This window comes from Cervus canadensis, chromosome 6, assembly GCF_019320065.1.
Source record: "Cervus canadensis isolate Bull #8, Minnesota chromosome 6, ASM1932006v1, whole genome shotgun sequence".
NCBI classification, from domain to species: Eukaryota; Metazoa; Chordata; class Mammalia; order Artiodactyla; family Cervidae; genus Cervus; species Cervus canadensis.
In genome coordinates, this window is record NC_057391.1 from 75,809,821 (window position 1) to 75,835,062 (window position 25,242).

At 39.0% G+C, this 25,242-nt stretch overlaps 1 protein-coding gene across 3 annotated transcripts in view; it reads left to right on the forward strand.

The window, feature by feature from the left end:
• EXD2 (exonuclease 3'-5' domain containing 2) overlaps nucleotides 1-25,242 on the forward strand; it is a 50,670-nt gene that overhangs the window by 11,821 nt on the left and 13,607 nt on the right. Inside the window, exons 2-5 of one of the 3 annotated variants that reach the window (XM_043472383.1) lie at nucleotides 5,733-5,882; nucleotides 6,572-6,960; nucleotides 18,633-18,889; nucleotides 24,443-24,569. In XM_043472383.1, coding sequence (XP_043328318.1) covers nucleotides 6,619-6,960; nucleotides 18,633-18,889; nucleotides 24,443-24,569 — 726 coding nt within the window. In that variant the 5' untranslated portion in view covers nucleotides 5,733-5,882; nucleotides 6,572-6,618. Of the gene's footprint in view, nucleotides 1-5,732; nucleotides 5,883-6,571; nucleotides 6,961-18,432; nucleotides 18,541-18,632; nucleotides 18,890-24,442; nucleotides 24,570-25,242 lie in introns of those variants that run through there. The other 2 variants (XM_043472382.1, XM_043472384.1) reach the window with 2 other exon arrangements.

Genomic DNA, 25,242 nt, shown 5'->3' on the forward strand with positions numbered 1-25,242 from the left:
TCAATCCATCCTTTGTGTCTGTTCTTACATTTTTTTTATCTCTTTATCTTTGTGATGCATTCTGAGTGACTTCCTCAGACTTATCTTCAATTCAGTAACTCTTCCTCTCTGTCTGATCCACTGTTTGTTGACTATTGAGTTTTTTAAAAAATTTTAACAAATGTTTTTCGTATCTAGAAATTCTACTTTTTGTTGTCTTCTGTCCATGCTTTAGATTTTATTTTCCTGAATTTCCCTGATTGTTACTTTGAACTCTCTTTCAGATCTAAGATATGATATTTTGTTTTTTTTGCTGACTCTGTGAGCTATTTTTATTGGTTTTAGGGTTTGGGGTTTTGTGTTGTTTTCTTTCATTTGTGAACACTCTTGTGGGCCTGATCTTCCGTGGCAATCCTGCATGTTTCTTGCATGGTGTAAACAGCTTTATGATCAGCTCTGTCTTTTTCTAACAGAACTCATCTTTAGTTTTAGTTTCTTGGCTAAGGGTTTCCTTTTGTAAGTATAACGTGAACTCAGCCCCTGTTATCAGCCCAGAGTGCAGATTTGAGGGGTTGTCCTCTCAGGGGGAACTCTGTTCATATTCTCTTTTTCTTAAATTGAATGAAAGATTCTTTATATTCTGTAGTACTTTAAAGTTTTCAAAAGTTTTACACTTATGTTCAGGTATATACAGCTTTTTCCTTATAGATTATTAGAAAATATTGAGTATATTTTATGGACTACAAGGAGATCCGACCAGTCCATCCTAAAGGAAATCAGTCCTGGGTGTTCATTGGAAGGACTGGTGCTGAAGCTGAAACTCCAATACTTTGGCCACCTCATGCAAAGAATTGACTCGTTGGAAAAGACCCTGATGCTGGGAGGGATTGGGGGCAGGAGGAGAAGGGGACGACAGAGGATGAGATGGCTGGGTGGCATCATCAACTCGATAGGCATGAGTTTGAGTAAACTCCGGGAGGTTGTGATGGACAGGGAGGCCTGGCGTGCTGCGATTCATGGGGTCGCAAAGAGTCAGACACGACTGAGCGACTGAACTAACTGAACTGATGCAGTAAATCCTTATTAGTTATCTATTTTATGTATAGTAATGTGTGTATATTAGTCCAAAACTCCTGTTTTATCCCTGCTCCCCCTTCCTCTTTGGTAATCATGTCTGTCTTCTTTGTGGGTCTGTTTCTGTTTTGCCAATAAGCTCATTTGTTTCATTTTTTTAGATTTCACATTTAAGTGATATCATATAATATTTGTCTTTCTCTGTCTGACTTAGTTCACTTAGTATGGTACTCGCCAGGTCCATCCATGTTGTTGCAAGTGGCATTATTTTATTCTTTCTTATGGCCAAGTAATATTCCACTGGGTATATATACCCCATCTTCTGCATCCATTCATCTGGTGATGGATATTTGGGTTGCTCCCATGTCTTGGCTATTGTAAATACAGCTTCACTGAACGTTGGGATACATGTAGCTTTTCAAATTAGTGTTTTAGTTTTTTGGGAGTATACACTCAGGAGTGGAATTGCTGGGTCATATGGTAGTTCTTTTTTTTTTTTAAGATTTATTTATTTTTACCTATTTATTTTTGACTCTACTGGGTCTTTGTTGCTGAGGCTTTCTCTGATTGTGGTGAGCAGGGGCTACTCTTCATTGTGGTGCCTGGGCTTCTCATTCCAGTGGCTTCTCTTATTGCGGACCATGGGCTCTAGGCACACAGGCTCAGTAGTTGTGGTACACCATCTTAGTTGCCCTGCAGCATGTAGAATCTTCCTGGAGCAAGGATTGAACCCATGTCTCCTGCATTGGTAGGCAGACTCTTAACCACTGGCCCACCAGGGAAGCACCCCACCCGGACCCCCACCCTTTTCAGGGAATGAAGTTTTTTTAAAGATATTTTTCAAATTAATTTTTTAATATTTTTATTTATTTGGCTGTGCCAGATCTCAGTTGTGGCACACGGGATCTTCAGTCTTCTTTGTTGTGGCAAGCTTGATCTTTAGTTGGGGCATGCAAACTCTTGGGCTTCCCAAGTGGCACTAGTGGTAAAGAACTTGCCTGACAGTGCAGGAGACTTAAGAGATGCAGGTTCGATCCCGGGAGTGGGAAGGTCCCCTGAAGGATGGCATGGCAACCCGCTCCAGTATTCTTGCCTGGAGAATCCCACGGACAGAGGAGCCTGGTGAGCTACAGTCCGTAGAGTCACACAGAATGAGACATGACTGAAGTGACTGAACACACATGCACATATGCAAATTCTTAGTTGACTCTGAGTGTCTGGAGGGGGCTGTGGGCTCAGAAAGTCTTTAGGTAGCCTGTCTGCTTATGGATGTGGCTATGTCACCACCCAGTTAGTTGTTTCGCCTGAGGCATCCCAACATTGGTGCCTACAAGCTATTGGGTAGGGCCACAGGCTCTAATGAACTAGAGGGAGGAGCAAAGATCAGCACTGGCTTATATGACTGACTGAGCTCCCAAATATAACTGTTGCCAGCTGCAGCCACCCCCAGCCTCTCCAAAGCCAGCAGGTAGGTCTGACCCAGTCTCCTATCAAATGACAGCTTTTGGCCTGAGCCCCAGTGCTGGTAAGATCTTGTGTGTGTCATTCAAGAGTGGAGTCTGTATTTCCCACTATCCTTCGGGACTCCCGAAATTAAGCCCTACTGGCCTTCAGAGCCAAATGGTCTGGGGGCTAGTCATCCTGGTGCAGGATCTCCGGGATGGGGAACCCAGCGTGGGACTCAGAACTCTCACTCGTGTGGGGGAACCTCTGCACTGTAATTATTCTCCAGTTTGTGAGTCGCCCACCTGCGAGTATGGGACTTTTTATATCACGACTCCTGCCCATCCTGCCCATCTTGTGGTTCCTTCTTTGTGTCTTTTAGTTGTAGACAATCTTTTCAGGAGGTTTTGGTCTTTTTTCAAAGATGGTTGTTATGTAGATAGGTGTGGTTTTGGTGTGCTTGTGAGAGGAGGTGAACTCAGGGTCTTTCTATTCTACCATCTTGGTCGATCTCCAAGGAACTGTTCATATTCTCATCCTTGGGTGGGTGACTTACCTGGGCCATGGTGGGTGAACACTTAGAGGTTCTTTGATTGAACAAGGCAACACTTTCCCGCATCTCTGCTGTGCCCTGGGCCTGTGGCCTAGACTTTTGTCCCTGGGCTGGCGATATACCCCAGCACTGGGGCTGGTATGTGTTCTGGTCTCTGCCCAACTTTACCTCCTACCCCCTGCAGGTTCCCTTCTTCCATTTCTGACACCTGTCTTCTTTTTAAGTTTAACTGTGTATTAAACTTTTGTTACCTCTTTAATATTTTCTCCAAATTTTGTATTGTTTAGATTGGGAAAGGGAAGGGTTTTTTTTAATCTTCTCAGAGTATTTTAACTAGAAATCTCACTATGCAAGGTCTTTAATCTCAATTTAAGTCTCAATTTCTTCTTCAGTAAAAGTACTGGAGAACATACACATGAATTCTGAAGCATAGTTTCTGCAAAAAAGTATTTTAAGAGCAGTATAGCCATTTTGTTGTTTTCATTAATACTGTAATAACTGTTGTGACTCCATTTTTTCTCCAATGCTGAATATCTCTGTAGGCATAATGATCAGTTGTTGTATTAAAGTATTTTTAAAAATTTGTCGTTGAAAGTTTTAAAAATTGATAAAAACAGTACACATTGGGAGTTCCTTGGTGGCTTTTTGGTTAGGATCCTGGACTTTCCTTGGTGGTCCGGGTTCAATCTCTGGTCTAGAACTGAGATCCCAAAAGCCGTATGGTGTGACTAAAACAAAATAAAGTACACATTGAATGGAAACCAAAAGTCACAGAGCAGTATTGTTGTTCAATTGCTAAGTCCTCTTCGACTCTGTGACCCCATGGACTGCAGCATGCCAGGCTTCCCTGTCCTTCACTATCTCTCAGAGTTTGCTCCAACTCATATTCATTGAGTCAGTGATGCCATCCAACCGTCTTGTCTTCTGTCACCCACTTCTCCTCCTGCCTTCAATCTTTCCCAGCATCAAGGTCTTTTCCAGTGAGTCAGCTCTTTGCATCAGGTGCCAAAAACTGAAGCTTCAGCTTCAGCATCAATCCTTCCAATTCAGGGTTGATTTCCTTTGGGATTGACTGGTTTGATCTCCTTGCTGTCCAAGGGACTCTCAAGAATCTTCTCCAGCACCACAATTTGAAAACATCAGTTCTTTGGTGCTCAACCTTCTTTGGGCTTCCTTGGTGGCTCAGAAGGTAAAGAATCTGCCTGCAATGCGGGAGACCTGAGTTCGATCCCTGGGTTGGGAAGATCCCCTGGAGGAGGGCAGGGCAACCCACTCCAGTATTCTTGCTTTGGAGAATCCCCATGGCACAGAGGAGCCTGATGGGCTACAGCCCATGGGGTTGCAAAGAGTCAGACACAACTGAGAACCTAAGCACAGCAGCCTTCTTCATGGTCCAGTTCTCACATCCACACATGGCTACTTGATGAGTATAGGTGGGGTCTAGCAAATTGCTGTGTCTTTGAACAGTATAGATTTTAGGTCAGAGCCTACAGATGGGTAGCCCGGAACCCAAAATAGTTTAATTTTTAAATTATTTTAAAAATTTATTGAAACCTCAAATTTTTTTTTTATTTCACTTCCACGGTGTTTCAAAAACTAAATTTGTTGCCGACACTTGAAGATGGTGACATTTCACATAAAATTCAGGTATCTAACTTCTCTTGAGTCATCAAGATAGTCTGAACATACTGGGTCTTCTTCACGAATAGGTGAGGAGGAGCACAGCAGCTTGTGCTCGATGGCTGCTCTCCCACATTTTCCCTCCATTACGGAGGCCAAAGGCCACTTGCCATTTATCGTTACCCTTGTGAAAGTGAAAGTGTTAGTCGCCCAACTGGGTCCTACTCCATGGACTGTAGCCTGCCAGGCTCTGGTTCTTGGAATTCTCCAGGCAAGAATACTGAAGTGGATAGCCATTCCCTATTGTTACACTTTTACTGTTGTTTTAAAAATAGTACAGAAATAGTAGTATATACCTATTTTTTTTTCTATCAAAAATAGGAAAACAAAAGATAGGTGGTCAAAAACCATATTGTAAGTATCGGTAAAAAAGTTAATCAGTTAATCCAATGAAGAAATGAAAGGTTTTATTTGAGCCAAATTGGAGAATTGTAACCTGGGAAGAGCATCTCAGAAAGCTCTGAGAATTGTTCCATCACTGAGAAGTCAAGGCAGAGTTATAAAAGAGTTTTGGGACTGAGGGCTGTACATCAGATGTTGTATTATTGTCCGTTTATATTACCGAGATCTAAGTGCCATGTGACCCCTTGTGAGATCAAGAAGGAATGTTATCTCTAAGGAGTTGTCTCATTGATGCTAGGAGAATATTGCTGTTTATGATTGAGCAGGTATTTCTGCCGATGGGGAAGTTTAGGTTAATGCATAATGCAGATACATAATGCACAGTGGGAAGAGAGAGGAGGCCAAAGGACAGAAAAAAAATTTTGTTTTTCTTGTCTTGCCCTAAAATAATGAATTTTATTTCACGTATGAAAAATGTAGAAGAAACTATTTTGTGATAGAAAGGAAGACAGTGCATACATATTTAATAGGACATCTGTGTCAATTTTCTCTTGCACTTGGCTTGCTTCACTTATTTGTGTTATCCTGTTTTGATATTGTGAACATTTCAAATTGCAGCCGCCACTTGGCTCTCTTAAGTTCTGCTCTTTTTCATTTCTAGTCGATCTTCTCTTTTGCATTGCGCTAGTTTACCCTCGATAATTGAGTGTGTTTCTATGGGAGAACTATTGAGGACTTCTCAAACAACAGAAAGTCCACGTTTACTCAAGCCTGTTTGTTCCATCCCCTACAGCCCACACCTTCTAGAAAAATAAGTTTCCCCACCAACTCGCTGGTGATTCGATTTTTCAAATTGCAAAGCAGATGTTTCTGTTCAACTGTTAGAGATTGAGGGTTCAAGCACAAACACCCCAAGGAAAATCTATTAACTAAAATTTACTCACATTACATCAGCAAGTGGAAGTAAGAGTCTAGATTTTTTCTATTTTGATTTTGTAGGATTAAGAGAGCCCTGGGCAACTGATAGAGGGCAGGGGTTTTTTCCTTGGATGAGGATGGAGATACAGGTAGAGTACGTGCGTATGTACTCAATTGCTCAGTCATGTCTGACTGTTTGTGACGCTATGGACTGTAGCCCTCCCGGCTACTCTGTCCATGGGATTCTCCAGGTAAGAATACTAGAGTGGGTTGACATTTCCTTCTCCAGCTTATCTTCCCTACCCAGGGATCGAACCCTTGTCTCCTGCATTTTCCTGCAATGACAGATAGATTCTTTACCACTGAGCCATCTGGGAAGCCCAGAAGTAGAGTGCAGGACATACAAAAGGGGAGAAAAATTAAAATACCACTGTTTCATGTGGAAAGTTGTAGTGATTGTTTAAGTTTGTGGTTACATGGATTGTGAATGGAACTTTTTTTTTTTGTGGGGTGGAGGGGGTACTTGTTTCTGTGTAGCTCCAAATTCTGTTTGTAAATACATTGTTGCCATTTGTTTTGCAGATTGCGGGATTAGTGATATGCTTTCCTAAACAGCAGGAAACTTGAAGATGTCTAAACACTTAGTGGCCTTGACAGTGACCACCCTTCTTGGTGTGGCTGTCGGGGGATTTGTCCTATGGAAGGGCTTTAAGCGCCGGAGGAGTAAATCGAGCCCGGTGACCCGGCAGCGCCTGTTGCAGCAGCAGCAGCAGCAAGTGCCAGGCGGGAGAGAGCTGCCCGCCCCAGGAGAGGACCAGCTGCACTCCATTGCCCCCAGAGCCTCATGGGAAGAGAGGATCCTCGGAGCGAAGGTGATGACTGTGTCTCAGGAGGCGGAGTGGGATCAAATTGAGCCCTCGCTTAGGAGGGAGCTAGAAGATTTTCCAGTGCTTGGAATCGACTGTGAGTGGGTAAGTTAAAAAGCAAGAACTGAAACAAGTATTTTCCGCTTTTCCAGACATTTTGAGTAGTCAAAAAGAGGATAAGATTAAAGGAGAATTAGCTTATTCTTAGTTCAGTTCAGTTTAGTCACTCAGTCGTGTCTTGACTCTTTGCGACCCCATTGACTGCAGCACGCCAGGCCTCCCTGTCCATCACCAACACCCGGAGTTTACTCAAATTCATGCCCATTGAGTCGGTGATGCCACCCAGCCATCTCATCCTCTGTCGTCCCCTTCTCCTCCTGCCCCCAATCCCTCCCAGCATCAGGGTCTTTTCCAACGAGTCAACTCTTTGCATGAGGTGGCGAAAGTACTGGAGTTTCAGCTTCAACATCAGTCCTTGCAGTGAATATTCAGGATGGATTTCCTTTAGGATGGACTGGTTTGATCTCCTTGCAGTCCAAGGGACTCTCAAGAGTCTTCTCCAACACCACAGTTCAAAAGCATCAATTCTTCAGCGCTCAGCTTTCTTTATAGTCCATCTCTCACATCCATACATGACTACTGGAAAAACCTTGACTAAGTGGGCCTTTGTTGGCAAAGTAATGTTTCTGCTTTTTAATATGCTGTCTAGGTTGGTCATAACTTTCCTTCCAAGGAGTAAGCGTCTTTTAATTTCATGGCCACAATCACCATCTGTGGTGATTTTAAAGCCCCCAAAAATAAAGTCTGTCACTGTTTCCAGTGTTTCCCCATCTATTTGCCATGAAGTGATGGGACCAGATGCCATGATCTTAGTTTTCTGAATGTTGAGCTTTAAGCCACCTTTCTCACTCCCCTCTTTCATTCACTTTCATCAAGAGGCTCTTTAGTTCTTCCCTTTCTGCCATAAGGGTGGTGTTATCTGCATATCTGAGGTTATTGATATTTCTCCTGGCAATCTTGATTCCAGCCTGTGCTTCATCTAGTCCAGCATTTCTCATGATGTACTCTGCATCTAAGTTAAATAAGCAGGGTGACAATATATAGTCTTGACGTACTCCTTTCCCTATTTGGAACCAGTCTGTTGTTCCATGTCCAGTTCTAACTGTTGTTTCCTGACCTGCATACAGATTTCTCAGGAGGCAGGTCAGGTGGTCTGGTATTCCCATCTCTTTCAGAATTTTCCACATCTCTTATTAATTCAGCATAATACCTTGCCAAGATTCTGTGATCTAAGTGTTCTGGATATCTGGAGTATAGTCAGGAGCCAGGAAATGTAATCAAAGGAGGCCCCAAGCAGAATAGCTGCCACCAGATCAGATCACAGGTGGTTGGTAGGAGGAACTAAAGATGCCAATACAGTGATGACCAAGAAGAGAACACCTGATGGTGTGGGAAAAGTTTGGCAGTCACACAAGGCCTTACAGAGCTACTAAGGGTATTTCTTTATATCAGCAATAGTTGAGTAGTAGTATATACCAGTGACCTTGGGCCATCAGGAAAGGATTGGGCATTTTTAGTTTATTGTGTATAAGAATATGTCATTTTAGAAATATTAACATATTTCTATATTATTTTAGAAATGTTTACACCAACAACAATAGAAGAAAGCATTAGTAAACATTGAGCTTTAGTAGATTAGGAAAATTCTCATTTGTCAAATACCTTGATTATTCCAACCAAATGAAGTATAACTTCAGAAACAATAAGGTAGGATGAAGTGAATAGTTAGTAACAGTTATTGATTTAATAGTGATATGTTTAACTACTATAGCAGAGTAAGTTTAAAGTGGCAAATAATCCAAAACCCCCTTCATTTTAGCTTTCAGTGTATTGAACTTCCACTGATGCCACACTTCCCTTCGGGTGTGATTGCATTTCCCTGATTGCTGCCATAGAAAAACCTTCATCCATCCTCCTTCTTTCCATTCTTTCATCTCTGATTCCCTTTCTCTTTTGTTTGCTTTTGTGTATTTGCTTAGTTATTATTTTTGTCCTTGTTTTAATACAGTCAGTATTTGTTTAGATTTACCAAAGTGTTTACCTTTTTCTTTGCTCATCTTTCCTTGTATCTCAGAACTTTCTGGCATCATCCTCTTTAAGTCTGTCGTTTAGAAGTTCTCTTTTTGAGGGCTTATTGATAGTAAACTTAATTATTATTATTCTGTGAAAGTGAAAGGGTTAGTTGCTCAGTTGTATCTGACTCTCTGCGACCACATAGACTGTAGCCCAACCAGGCTCCTCTGAACTTGGGATTCTCCAGGCAAAAATACTGGAGTGGGTTGCCATTCCCTTCTCCAGGGGATCTTCCAGACCCAGGGATTGAACCTGGGTCTCTTGCATTGCAGGCAGATTCTTTATTGTCTGAGCAATCAAGAAACCCCATTGTTCTGAAAGTGTCCTTATTTTGCTTTTGATCTTTGAAGATATTTTCACTGGGGGATACAAAATTCTAGTTTAGCAGCTTATCAGTTTCAAGGTCACTTTCCACTGTCTTCTGGCTTCCATTGTTGCTGTTGAAAGTAACTGTCTGTCTAAATGTTGATTCTTTATACGTACTCAAATTTTTTGTAGACACTTCTAAGATCTTCTTTTTGAATTGCTGATTCTGAAGATTCACTAAGAGTCTAAGGGAGACTAAGTGTTGTCATCTTTCTGTATTTCCTGCTTGGGATTCAGAGAGATATCTGGATATAGTGGTTGGTATTGTATATCAGTTCTAAATTCTCTTTGAAGGTTGCCTTCACCCTGTTTTTTCTTCTCTTCCTCCTCTTCTTACCCCTCCTTTTTCACCTCTTCTTTCTTGTTGAAATTTGATCAGCTACATTCTGAACTTTTTTGCTCTCCTACATGTCTTGTAATCTCTTTTATATTAAACATGTCTTAACCTCTCTGGATTCATTCTGCAGTTTCTTCAGCTCTCTTTTCAGTTCCCTTTTCATTTCTTTTGTTTTGTCTAATCTGCTATTTAACCTACTCCTTGAATCTTTTTTTTTTTTAACCTTTTTTTATTGTGAAGTAAAACACATCAAGAAAAGTGCCTGAAACAAAAATATTAATAAAACAGCTGGATGGTTTAATCTAAAGAGAACAGTGTGTAACTGGAAACTAGGTCAAGAAACAGAATTTGCTCGCACCCCGGAAGCTCCCCTTGTGACCCCTCATAATCATTATCCCCCCCACCAGGGTTACTATTATCTTGATTTTATGGTATTTACTTTCTGGTCTTTCTTTATACTTTTACTACTTAAACATGCATCCCTAGGCACTATAGTTTTGTCTGCTTTTAAAATTTAATGTAAATGAAAATATCAAGTGTGTATTTTGTGTCTCGCTTCCTTTGTTCAAACATTATGCTTGTAATATTTACCCATGTTGGGTGTGACTGTAATATCATTACCATATGTCCATTGTGTAAATATATCATGATTTATTCATCCAGTTTAATGTTGATGAACTTTTGGGTTGTTTATAGTTTGGGGCTATTACAAAGAATGCTGAAGTGAACAAATGTACTTATTATTGGGCATACAGTGTTTATGAGTGGAGTTCTGGGTCTTGGAGTTTTATATATATCTTTAACTCTTATAGATAATGCTAAATTGTATTCCAAGATGGTTTTAACTAGTTTAACCTCATCAGTAGTAATGAGTGTACCCATTGTTTTCAGAAGTGGTTCTAAAAATTTAACTTCTCACTAAGACTGTATGAAAATTACCTTTGTCTTATATCCTTGTCCACATCTGGTACTGTAAGATTTAAAAATTTTAGCTATTCTAATGGATGTGTAGTAATATTTCATTGTGGTTGTAATTTGCATATCCCTGATTAGCCCTGAGACTGAGCATCTTTTTAAAAAATTTTTATTGATCATTTGGGTATCTTTTTTTAATAGAGTACCTGTTCAAGTCACTTGCCTCCTTTTTTTTAAAAAAATCAAATTTTCTTTTTCTTACTGATTTATAGGAGTTCTTTTATATTTTAGTTATGAACCCTTTGTGAGTTAAATGTATTGTAAATGTCTTCCCCCATTCTGTGGATTGCCTTTACATTCTTTTAAAGCTTGATGATCAGAAAATCTATATAGTGCTGTATAACAAGCCTTCCCTTATCTGTCTGGTCGTGAGTGTACTCTCCTATATTATTTTCTTGGAGTTTTGTAGTTTTAGATATTTAGATTTTACACCTTGCATATTTAGATTTTATACTCTACCTGAAATTGAGGGGTGTGTGTGTGTGTGTGTGTGTGTGTGTGTATGATGTGAGGTAGAGTTGAGTTTCATTTTTTCCCCTTGTCCTAGCACCATTGGTTGAAAGGATAAAATTTTTTCTCACTGCTGTGCAATGCTACTTTACTATAAAACGAGTATCTGTATATGAGTCGGTGTATTTCTGGACACTCTAGTAGTCTGATTTTCTATTCTTCCACCGGTGGTCACAAACTGTCTTAGTTACGGTTGCTTTATAATGACTTGATAACTGTGACAGCAAGACTTCCTTTTTTTTTGGCTGGATCTTAAGTTCTCTGACCAGGGATTGAACCTGCGCCCCCTGCAGTGGAAGCACAGAATCTTAACCACTGGACCTCGAAGGAACTCTTAGCAAGACTTTCTATCTTGTTATTTTCCCAGAAGGTCTTGGATTGTCTTGGTCCTTTGCATTTCCTTATATATTTTGTTTTATTATTATTACTATTTTTAGTTCTACCACTTTATTGCTACCAACCCATCTCCCTCCACCCTCGTGCACACATGCTTAGTCATGTAATCCCATAGACTGCAGCCCGCCAGGCTCCTCTGTCCATGGACTTTTCCAGGCAAGAATACTGGAGTGGGTTGCCATTTCCTTCTCCATGCATTTCCTTATATATTTTAAAATCAACTTTTCAAATTCTACCAAAGAAAAATTCTTGATATTTTGATTGCATTGGATCTAATAGATCAGTTTGTGAGGAACTGACCTTATTCCAATATTGAGTTTTCTAATACAAAAATAATTATTTAGATCCTTAACTTCTGTCAGTAAGGTATTTGTAGTTTTCTGAGATTTAATAAATTCTATTATAAATGAAATCTTAAAAGATGTTGTTTCTGATATATAGAAATGTAGTTTTATTAAAGAGCTTAACTAAACCCACTTATTCATTCTAATTACTTGTAGATTCTTTTGAATTTCTGTGTAAACTGTTGTATCATCTGTGAAGTGAGAATTTTCTTTCCAGTCCTTACACTTTGTATTTCTCTTCCTGCCTTACTATACTGGCCAGGATCATAATATAGTGCGCAGTATGAATGGTGATAGTAGGCATCCTTGACTCATTCCCTACCATAGAATGACAGCTTTCACCATTTTCATGTTGAGTATGTTGGTTTCATAGCATCATTGACTCATTGGACATTAGTCTGAGCAAACTCTGGGAGACAGTGAAGGACAGGGAAGCCTGGCGTGCTGCAGTCCATGGGGTCGCAAATAGTCAGATATGACTTAGCAACTGAACACAGCAAAAGTTATCTGCAGTAACGTTTGTTTACAGATTAAATATATTCAATTCTATTCTTGGTTTCTTTTTCTTTTTAATTTATTTGGCTGTGCTGGGTCTTCGTTGGAGCCCTCGGGATCTTCCTTGCAGCGTGTGAGATCTAGTTCCCTGACCAGGGATCAAACCTGGGCCCCCTGCATTGGGAGCATGGAGGCTTAACCATGGGACCACCAGGGAAGTCCCTGTTCTTGGTTCTTAAGAGTTTTTATGTTGTTTTGTTTTTCTGGTTCATACTGTATGGCTTGTGTGATCTTAGTTCCCTAACCAGGAAGTGAACCCAGGCCCTGGCAGTGAAGCATGGAGTCCTAATCACCAGGCTGCCAGGGAATTCACTAGAGGTTTTTTCTTTTTTTTTTTTTGAAGAATGAAATATTATTGCTGGAGCTACATAGATGGACCCAGAGGATACTAAGTCAGACAAAGACAGATTTTCTAGGATATCACCTAATATGATACAAATGAATCTATACACAAAGCAGAAATAGATTCACAGACATAGAAAACAAATCAATTTTCTTTTTAACAAAGGGAAAAAGGAGTGGAGGAGGGTTAAATTAGGAGTGTGGGATTAACAGATATAAACTGTTATACATAAAATAGATAAACAACAAGGGTTTATTATATATCTTGTAATAACCTATAATGGAAATTAATCTGAAATATACATATAACTGAATCATTTGCCCTACACCTGAAACTAACAATTTTATAAATAAGTTATGTTTCAGTTTTTTAAAGTTTTTTTAAAGTCATGAATAGTTGTTGAATTTTATCAAGTGAGTTTTCTGCATTTCTTGAGATGAGTATGTAGTTTTTCTCCTTTAGTCTGTTGTTGTGATGAAATACATTGATTTTTAAATTCCTGGAATAAACCCAACTTGGTCGTGATGTCTTATTCTCCTTATACATTGCTGAAATTCATTTTGCTAGTGTTTTTTTAAAAATCTATATTCATGAGTGATACTGGCTTATAATTCTATTTTCTAGAAATGACCTTGTCAGATTTTGATTAAAGTATGAGGCTGGCTTCATACAACAGGTTAGGGCTGTTCATTAATTTTGTGTTCTCTGGAAAAGTTTGTGTAAGATTGTCAATTCTTTTTTCCTTATGTGTTTGATTAAAATCTACTAGTGAAACCATCTGGAATTTTCTTTTAAGGGAGGTTTCTGAATTATGAATACAACATTAAGATAGTTTAGAGGCTATTCATGTTTCCTATTTCTTCATGTCTGTTTTGATAAATTATATTTTTCATCTAAATCTATCTTTTTTTCAAAATTTTAAATTACAGACATATACTTGTTTATAATATCCTCTAACAATTTTTTTTCCTATCAGATGGATATGTAAGGATGGGTCCTTTTTCATTTCTGACATTGCTTATTTGCATCTCTCTTTTTTCTTGATTACCCCTTCCATGTGTTTATCAATGTTATTAGGCTTTTCAAAAAATCAGCTTATGGCATTGTTGGTCTTTATTGTTTGTTTGTGTTCTATTACACCAATTTGTGCTCTTCATTATTTCTTTTCTTCTACTTGCCTGAGTATAATTTGCTATTCTCCATCTATTCATCAACCTACTCTAATCTGACATCCTATCATACTGCTGCACTGAAAGTGACGAAGTTGATGGCTTTCTTGTTTTCCAATCCGGTGGACACTTATTTGGACTCATGTTATTCTAGCTCTCCAGAGCATCTGTGTAATCCCTGCACGAGACATTCTCTCTGGCTTTCATGCCATCACACTCTCCTATTTCCTATCTTACTGGTCTTTCCTCTTTTATTTATTTTTAATTTAATTTTATTTTATTTTTTGGTCTTTTGTCTTAAAAAAAAATTTTTTTTAATTTATTTTTATTTTTGGCTGTGCTGACTCTTTGCTGCTGCGCAGGATTTTCTCTAGCTGCGGTGCAGGGCTTCTCACTGCGGTAGCTTCTGCTGCTGCTGCTCCAGAGTGCGCAGGCTTCAGCAATTGAGGCACAAGGGTTCAGTAGTTGCAGCTTCCTGCTCCAGAGAACAGGCACAGTAGTTCACGGGCTTAGCTGCTCCAAGAATGTGGAATCTTCCTGGACCAGGGATCAAACCCATGTCTCCTGCATTGGCAGGTGGATTCTTTACCACTGAGCCACCAGGGAAGCCCCTGGTCTTCCTCTTTTTCCTTTTCTGATCCCCTTTCTATCTCATATCTAAATATTGAGATGACTTACACTTGGTCTCCTCTGTACCCACCCCAGTTCAAACTCAGATGCCTACACGTTCCAGATAGGAAATGTCAGTGGATGATGTAGAGTGATTGTTTTGCATTTTTGAAGGCATGGGAATATTTTTCAATTTCATAAAGAAATATGTTCCCTTCCTTTTTTATTTAAACACAAGGTCTATGATCTATTTTCCATTTTCCTAGTTTTGATAGGGACATGGACTGAGAAATATTTCTCTGTATTGGAGAAACAGTGGTTTACAGCTACAATGATAAATGGGAAATGACAGTTGGCTTTAGTGTTGAGAAGACATTATGGTGAATTAGAGAATTTCTTATGTAAATGAAGAAGCTGCTGTGCAGTTCAAGCCAAGTGTTGCCAGATTGTCCAGTTCTTTAAAAAGAAACTTAACATAATAGATTTAAAAAAATGTGAGCTCCACTAATTTAAAAGTTCTGACACAGTTTTTAAAATGTGGAGACCAAAAAAATTAATATTAAACATATCTGTGGGTCGGCACCTCTAACTTATGTCCTCTATATTCTTTTTCTAAGGGATCTCATCTAATTTTGTGGCTTTAAATGTCATTGATAAGCTGAAGACTTTCAAAATTAGAACTCCAGCTGTTTATATTCATCTCTCTACTTGAATCCTCCCTTGTCATCTCAGACTTTATATGTTCCTAACATAGCTCTTGATTTTTCTTCCCACATTTGTATTATCCCTAGTCTTCTCCACCTTTAAGATTAAAATCAGAAAGACATCCTCCCTCTTACAGGTTGTCTAACAGAAGTGATATGATTGAAAGTCATACACAAACAGGCAGTTATAGAATGTTAAGTTTCTTTAATTGCAAAATATATGGAAATTCAAAGAAACAGTTATAGAAAGCAGGAAATAACACAGCATTCTCCCAGACAGAGGTATGTGTTTCCAGATTCCCCCGAGTTACCCATGGTGATGTGCAACTATGGATAAATCCTGTACAAAATGAGGATTCTGCCATGTTTTAGAAGCTATTATTGCCTTTTTCCTGGAGGCAGGGGATGGAGATGTTAAATATCTTTCTGGCCCCTGACTCCTGCCTGATTTTTTCTGGAGTCTCTGGCTATAGACAACTTTGCTTAACAGATGCAAATAATTAGTGTAATAAAGACTGAATGAAGTGAAGGTCATTTTCCCAAGAGCATCCCTCTGCTGGCCTAGGCTTCAGGCTTGCCTGAAGTCACTTCCCTTTTCCTTACTATTAACCCTTCACTTCCATTTAGGAAGTATTACCAATGCTAACTCTGAAATAGATTTTGCATCATCTACATCTTTACATCTCCTCTATTTCCTTCCTAGTCCAAGCCTCAAGTATTTCTTATCTGCACCTTTGAAATGCCTCCTGACTGGCCTCCCTACTTGGACTCTTACATACCTATGATCCCTTCTCCATAGAGTTAGCAAAGTGATCTTTTAAAAATGCACACCCGATCATCTCAGTTCCCTGCCTAAAAAGCCTCCACTGCTTTGTATAAAACCAAGATGTCTTAATTACTTATGTGTTCTTAATGACTCATGTTCTTTTGCCTCTCTCAGCATCTCTCATTTTATCTCCTATTCTCTTTCCATCTTCTTTCTTACTACTTTCCAGCCTCATTGGGCCTTCATTCTGTTGCCCGAATGGACAAGCTCATTCCTGTCTCAAAGCCATGGTCTAATTTAACTGATATATTAACTCCACAGAGCGGGTGCTCAATGTACGTGCATGCTAAGGCGCTTCAGTCGTGTCCTCTCTGCGACTCTATGGACTGTAGCCCACCAGGCTCTTCCGTCCCTGGGATTCTTCAGGCAGGAATACTGGAGTGGGTTACCATGCCCTCCTTCAGAGGATTGTCCCAACCCAGGTATCAAGCCTGTGGCTCCTGCATTGCAGGTAGATTCTTTACCACTAGTTAACTTTGTTCCAGCCCTTAAATATGGTTTCAGATTTTTCTTTGCTCCTTGCTGCCATCATGGGGTCATTTAAAGAATCACAGACTTTTCCATAATCTCTAAACCAATTCTTTCTAAGTGAATCACTGAAATACAGAAAAAGTGTTAGAAATTTTGTTTACAATGATTGATGGCATAATCCATTTAAAATTTTTGCTCTTGTGTGTATTTAATAACATCTATATCATTAGTATAGTACCACATTTATATGATTTAAAATACATGTGTATATTTATTGTGTATGTCCCAAATATTTTTTATGAGTTGACTAATCTAAAAAGGAGAAAAAAGACAGTGACCACTGGATTGCATAAGACTAACAAAATTAAAATATGGTTTATTTTTTTTGTATTAAATATAACATTGGTAAACCAAGAATTTAATTGTTTTTCCATGGGTAGTAAGTGATGTCAGGGCAAAAAGATGTTGGCAGAAGGGAGAAATATAAGAAATTAAAACTAGATAGCTTATTCTTTAAGTCAAATTGATTCTGCTAGAAGCATTATTCTTCCAATTACACATTCAGTATAAATTTGGTACCTACTGGAATCAAACATTTGGATTCCTGGTAGAAAAACCTCAATTATCATTCAGTAGATCTTAAGCACAATCCAGAAACAGTGTTAAAAAGACAACTTATCTATCTGTTTATTTAATGTATTTTAGACAGTGGAACTTGATTGAAAAGATTTTCAAAGATCCCTGGCCTTAGGAATTAGCAGTGAGTATTATATCAAATTAGCAGTGCTAAATATTAAAAGTGGAGATTTTCTGCTTTTTCTTGGAGAGACCTGCTATTATACATTGAGGGAATTATGTACTAATTAAAAAAAGGTGATTTGACCACATCCAGGTGAATTATCATAGAACAGGAACCAGTAGTTGAATTTCTTCTAGATATTTTTGACCTTGGCTGAGCCCCAAGAAACAGAGACATTGGAAATCAAACTGGCCTGCTTTCATTTGAGGATATGGAATAGCCCTCATTGATAAAGCAGTGCCTGAGGAGGGAACTCCTAAAGCTTTTGTGAGTTAAACCATGGTTTTACTTAGCACAGAAGTAGAAGTTGAGGATGAAGTCCCTCCTAATTTTATGATTCTTGATCTAGACTGTTTCTTCTACATTCTACAGATTGGGAAATTCAGGTTCCAGTTCTGACTTTGCCCCAATTTCTTCATGTTTAGACAATTTACCTCATTTGTAGCCCTGACATTTCTTCTCCTGAAAAATGAGAAGGATTGAAATTTATTGGATGCTTAACTTGGATTCCGTGGATAGCTTTAGGGGACCTTGAATTAATGTGAATTTTGTATGTAAATTTTTCTAGGAATAATTTCCTTAGCTGTAAGCATTTTCTCCAATTTATCTATTACTTCAAAAAAAATTAAAACTAAATCAGTTAATATGTAAAGTTAGTTTCATCTAAAATATGAGAATCCTAGCTTATGCTCGGTACACATTTTTATGAACAGCTTATGAACATAAAATGCTTAGAAGGCACTTTGTGCTACCAGGATTTATTATATCGGCGGGTACCCACTTATTGTAGTACTGTATTTCCTGCCTCTTTGTGAAAATCAGATCTTCAGCCAGTGATGCCCTGTAAATGAGTCAGTTGACTAGCATGCACGTTAAAGAGTCTAGAAAATGAAGAATGTATTCTCATTTGGCACTCATTTCCTTAGCTTTTTAAAACCAATGTGTCTCACATGACTCTGCCAGCGTGTGTGTCCCAGTGCTCCTCCAGGTCAGCTGGTCACTATTTATGGCCTGCTCATATTTCAGGCTCATATTTGGGCCCTCAGTAACCTGTTCAGGCTCCTGCTTCGGAGTCTATTGCATTTGTTAGCAAAGGCTCATCCTTAGGCTTGAGCCTGGCTGGTCAGCTCTTCTCCTTGGGAAGCCAGGGAAGTACCTCTCAGACATTTTGTCACAGCGTCATGTTGTCCTTGGTGCTGTGCTGGAGCGTGAACTGTGGCCCTGTTTTCCTCTGTTGCAGGTGAATTCGGAAGGCAAAGCCAGTCCTCTGTCACTCCTTCAGATGGCCTCTCCAAGTGGCTTCTGTGTCTTGGTTCGCTTGCCCAAGCTGATCTGTGGAGGAAAAACACTACCAAAAACATTATTGGACATTTTGGCAGACGGCACAATTTTAAAAGTCGGAGTAGGATGTTCAGAAGATGCCAGCAAGCTTCTGCAGGACTATGGCCTCGTCGTTAAGGGGTGCCTGGACCTCCGATACCTAGCCATGAGGCAGAGGTATGGTTTGTATGAACACTTGGATTCCTGTAGCTGTGGGGTGAATATTTTAGCAAAAGTTGGAGGTTACTGAGACTCAATAATGAAGCCTCTAAAATTCTTTAGAAGCCTAGAGGCATCTGAGATGCCTATTGAATTTGTGAGGAGATATTCCACCTTCTGGGAAAACTTTAGCTACCTAGAACTGGTCTTTTTAGTGAAATGTTAATAAGGTGTCTCTATAAGCTACAGGTTGTAAACTGATGAGCTCCTTGGGCAAATTAGAGTTGCAGATTTTTTTTTTTTTTTGGCCTGTGTGATATTTTGGGGAATTTTAGTATAAACCCAGAAGATTTAATGTAAAAATCTGTATTTCTGGCTTCTCTTAGGTGATTTGACTACGCGAGGTCAATAGTCCTGAGTGGTAACAGTTGGCAGATAGCACTGTCCTCTTTAGATGAGCATGTTTTGCTCGATTTCCCAGAGTCCCCACCTCTACATTGTAACCCCTGACTCATCCTGATAAACATTTGAATGTACAAACCATGCTTTAGGCCAAAAATAATGAAACCTAATGCTTCACTGAGAGGAAGAGATTGTCTTTTACCTTGGCATTCTATTATTAGGGAAATTCTACCTTTTTTTAAAGGTATATTTTCATGTATATTTGTGGTCCACATTTTAATAGTGTGGACTGAAACAGCCTTTATCCCTGACTTTCTCCATGACACTGATATTAAAAGTTTGGAGGATTTGATAAACCAAGAGAAAGCCTGATTAAAATCTATGTTTACCATAATTTTTTAGTATTAAATGAAATTCTATTTTGGCTTAGTAAATAAAACTCATAAAGTATCAATTTTTTCTAGTAATACATTAAAATCTTTCCTGTATAATTTTTTTAGCTCTGTAAAGTATTTGGAGTATAACAGCCACTTTTCATCAGGCCCTCCACCCCCTGGCGCTGGCTCCCCAGAGGTGCCTGTGGTGGTCCGGGCGTGGGTTGGAAAAGAATTTCCAGACATGAGACAGAATGAGAGGGAAATAAAGTTTATTGGAGTGAGAGACGCTGTTAGCAGACCAGCTCAAGGGAGAACCAACTTTGAGTGGGGATCCTTAGTCCACTTTTATACCCAGGGTACAAGGAGTGGGATAGGGGTCTTGCGGGTCATTTGCTGATTGGATGAGGCACGTATACTGGGTTGGGGGAAGAGTAAGGCAAATACCTCCTCCCTGTGGGGTAGGAGGGGAGACAGGTTGTACTGTTCCATTAATAATTACCTCATGGGGGAGGGAAGGGCAATAAGGGTCTGGTTTTCTTGTGCCTGCTTTCCAAGACCCTCCTTGGTTTTATCTGCTCTTTCGTCCGTGGGTCACCATAGTGCCCACAGTCACTGCTCTTAGAGGACGTGTGTGTCGTGGCCAGGAATTGACTCTGGAGCAGACTATGTGGGTGGGAGTCCCCATCTTGCTCTTACCAACTGTGTTACCTTTGGCAAGTTACTGAGCCTCACTGTTCCCTCGTCTGTAAAAAGTAGAAATAATATTCCCATCTCATAGGATTGGTGTGAGGATTGAATGGGTTAAGCTATGTAAAGAACTTAGAAATAGTGTTTGGCATACAGTCAGAGTGCTGTGTAAATTTCAGTCATCATCCCCATCATTACTACCATCATTACTACTACCACCTTCAGCACCGTGATCATTCGATTGATTTGTCCTTCCAGATCACTTTCTATCCAGTTATAGTCCTCTTTATGAGTATGTGGGCTTCCCCGGTGGCTCAGTGGTAAAGAACCTGTCTGCAATGCAGAAGACGCGGGTTCAATCCCTGCGTCAGGAAGATCCCCTGGAGAAGGAAATGGCAACCCACTCCAGTCAGTATTCTTGTCTGAAAAATCTCATGGACCGAGGAGCCTGGAGGGCTACAGTCCATGGGGTCGCAAAAGAGTCAGACACGACTTAGCAACTGAGCACATACCCATGCATTGTGAGTATATAGAAGTTATAAGTACCCTTACTTACACGGCTAAATGCAGAATTGCTAAGTGTCAAAGTTAAAATTTGGCCAAAGCGGAATATTACTGTAAACTTCTCTAGATATAAGAATGAAGCATTTAGCTTTTTAATTTTAATGAAATCTTATTAAAATTTTAAACATTCTTTATTTTATTATTGAATACTTTAGTAGTAAAATTTAAAATTTTTGACATTATAGTAGAAGAAATTTGACATTATACTTAACACATTTAGCTATAGGTTGTCCCTGATGTTGGCTGTAAGAGGTTGACTTTCATTTGACTTTGGAAAGGAACAAACATTTTCTTGGTAATGCTGTTCTCTTTTCTTCATGCTGTCTATATTTTTTATTATATGTTAGCAGAAGATAATTCATTATTGAGACTGTTGTGTATGATTCTGGAATCTTTCCTAGTGAAACTTTGAAGTGGCAAAGATGGCTTCGTGTTTTTAATTCATCCTCAAAAAATGTGAAACTTTCCCAAATATGACATTTAAAAAAAGATTAATGACCTAAATGGAACTGAATTAATAAAAACCAAATGCTGTCTTTCAATGAGGGTAATGATTTCAAAAATTACGAAATACCAAGGCTTGATAAATTGGATAGATGTTAAAAAGATTGAAAGAAGGATTTTCCTGGTGGTCCAGTGGGTAAGAATATGCCTGCCAATGCAGGGAACCCAGGTTCGATCCCTGGTCCTGGAAGGTCCCACGTGCCACAGAGCAGCTAAGCCTGGACCCCGCAACTCCTGTAGCCCACGTGCAAGAGCTTGCGCTCCGAAAGAGAAGACACCGCAGTGAGAAGCCTGCACGCTGCAGCGAGAGAGCAGCCTCTGCCCACGGCAACCGGAGAAAGCCCATGCGCAGCAACCAAGATCCAGTGCAGCCAGAAATAGAATTTAAAAAGTAAATAAAAAAGGATAAAGTAAGTATTTACTGTCATGAAAGGAGGTCCCCGAGGCATTAAGTGATAGAGCAAGTTTTAGAACAAATACTAAAAAACTATATCTGCTCCTCCATCTAGCCACCTCGTTGCTTGTTTATCTGTAGAAAGTATGTGGAAGGGCCACAACATAACTCATAAGGGTCATTATTCTTGAGGCGTGGAAGTGGGGGGGGGGGAACTTTCACTTTTCACCGATTACTCTTCTCTATTGTCTGCATTTTTAAAAGTAAGTATTCTTTCTTTTATAATTACTATTATAAAGGAAAACATGAAAAGATTTTAAAGAGAAAGCAGTTTGTCTCCCCCAAAGTCTTCATTTCCATGAATTGAACCATGACCTTATATATTTTACATAAATATGTCTGGACCTTTTTTTTTTTTAACTTTTTAGTCAGTGCTGCTGTTTGGGGGTGATGAAATCCATCAAGTTACTGCTTGTTTTTGTAAGGAAAGACTTCCTTTTCTTTATCATTATAATGATTTCATTTTTCAGAGTAACCGAGGGAGTCCTGTATATTTTAACACTGATGGGAACCTCATCTCTTAGCTTCCTCTAAAACTTTTAAGCTCTCACCTGGTAACCAGGAAGTCAGCTCCACTTGTGTAGACTGATTTGTTCTTTTTATTTTTGGACTGATATATTCTTAATTTTACATTAACCTTTATTTGAACTCTTCAGTCTTTGGCTAAATTAATTTTTTTCACCTCCCTGCAGCTATTTTAATCAGAAAGTGTTAAAAGAGTAGAAGATGATTTGATTTTATGGTACCTTCACTCCCTCAGTGAAGAAAGCCTTATCATATTTTTCAAGTTTGAAAAGTAATGCACAAACACTAGACAATTCAAATATAAAAAATGTAAAGATTTCTGATCACCCCAAACCCTACGCCCAGAGATAGCATCACTAACATTTGATTAATATCTTTCTACTTAACTCTCTGTGCTTCTTCCCTCTCACATACCTAGAGTCACATACACACAGTTATTGTGTACTGTATATATATTAATACAAAGAGTTCATACACATGTTTTCTTTCATAATCTCTTTTTACTTTGCTAATATGTCATGGACATCTTTTCACATCAATATAGATCGACATCCTTATTTTTAACAACTATATGGAATTTAATTGCAGGGATATTTAACTAGTCTTCTATTGAGGGTGTTACATTGTTTCTAGTTCTTTGCTACTATAAATAGTGCTGTAATGAAGATTGTTTTATGTACCTTTGTCTAAGGATAATTTACTAGAAGTAGAATTATCAAATCACAGAATATTCCTGTTCAAAATTCTGATAGCTAAAAAAGCCTTGACTGTAAAAAAAAAAAAAAAGCCTTGACTGTGTGGATCACAACAAACTGTGGAAAATCCTTAAAGAGATGGGAATGCCAGACCACCTTACCTGCCTCCTGAGAAATCTGTATGCAGGTCAAGAAGCAACAGTTAGAACTGGACATGCAGCAATGGGCTGGTTCAAAATTGGGAAAGGAGTCAAGACTGTATATTGTCACCCTGCTTATTTAACTTATATGCAGAGTACATCATGCAAAATGCTGGGCTGGATGAATCACAAGCTGTAATCAAGGTTCCTGGGAGAAATATCAACAACCTCAGATATGCAGATGATACCACCCTAATGGCAGAAAGTGAAGAGGAACTAAAGAGCCTCTTGATGAAGGTGAGAGAGGAAAGAAGGAGTGACATGCTTTATTTTCATGAGCTCCAAAATCACTGTGGATGGTGGGTGCAGCCATGAAATTAAAAGATTGCTTGCTCCTTGGAAGACTGTGGAAACCTAGACACTCCTAGGTTTATGACAAACCTATACAGCATATTGAAAAGCAGAGACCTCATTTTGCTGACAAAGATACGTTCTGTCAAACCTATGGTTTTTCCAGTGGTCATGTACAGATGTGAGAGCTGGACCATAAAGAAGGCTGAGTGCTGAAGAATTGATGCTTTCAAACTGTGGTGCTGGAGAAGACTCTTGAGAGTCCCTTGGACAGCAAGGAGGTCAAACCAGTCAATCCTAAAGGAAATCAACCCTGAATATTCATTAGCAACACTGATGCTGAAGGTGAAGCTCCAGTACTTAGGCCACCTCATGGGAAGAGCTGACTCACTGGAAAAGACCCTGACCCTGGGAAAGATTGAAGGCAGGAGGAGAAGAGGGCGACAGAGGATGAGATGGTTGGATATGATCACTGACTTAATGCACATGAGTTTGAGCAAACTCTGGGAGATGGTGAAGGACAGGGAAGCCTGGCGTGCTGCAGTCCATGGGGTCACGAAGAGTTGGACAGGACTTGGAAACTGAACAACAAACATTTGTTGACAAACCTTTTCATAAAGATTGAACAAATGTTCAGCTCACAAATTTTACATTAGACTATAATTCTTCATGTTCCACAATACTAGATGTAGTTATTTTTAAAGATCTTCATAATCTGATAGAGTTTAAAATTATAATACTTTTTGTTTTATTTGATGTAGTGAGATTGAGTATCTGTCATTTGTTTATTGGCCATTTATATGCCTCTTTTGGATTGTCTTGTTCTTGTCCTTTGCCCATTTTTGACACATGGTTTTGTTTATTTCTTGCAGAAACAATTTGCTCTCTAATGGGCTTAGCCTGAAATCACTCTCTGAGACTGTTTTGAACTTTCCTCTTGACAAGTCCCTTCTGCTTCGCTGCAGCAACTGGGATGCTGAGAATCTTACTGAGGACCAGGTACTTCTCTTATCAGAGTAGTTGAAGAGTGGAAGAGTCATTGCTTGTAAAGTATAATTATTTAAAACACTCTAAGCCTCAAAATGATATATGTTGGGTGGAAATACCTTAACATAGCCTCATTGATGATACTCAAGATAAATGCTCTATAATAATGTACATGCCACTTGAATAAAAGGGTAAAATTACCTGTTCTGGTTTTTTTTTTTTTGAGCATTTACTATATGCCAGGGATTTCAGAAAAATGTAAAATTCTTATCATGAATAAAAATTCTAATTTAAAAAAAACAGTGTTATAAGACGACTTATAAGGAACAGCAAGTAGTTCTCCTGCCTTCCTCCCCCATTCTTAATTTCTCTTCCTTCTTTTCAGAGGCATCCAATTTCCTTTTTTTTTTTTGGTAATTACCATTATATTTTAAAATTGCACGCATATATTACTCTTTCCTTTTCTACTTATTATCTTTTGACTTCTTGCTATGGAAAACGTGATTTAGTGCTCTTGCAATTCCTGTATCCCCAGATACTTATTCCCTCCCCCATGCTCCCAAAAGAGGTAAATTGTCATTTTTATCAGATTAATATTTACTTATATTGATATTATTTATAACTGCTCCACATGGTCAATTGCAGTTAAGTTTTTTTCTTATACAACTTTTGTTTTCCCAGGAGT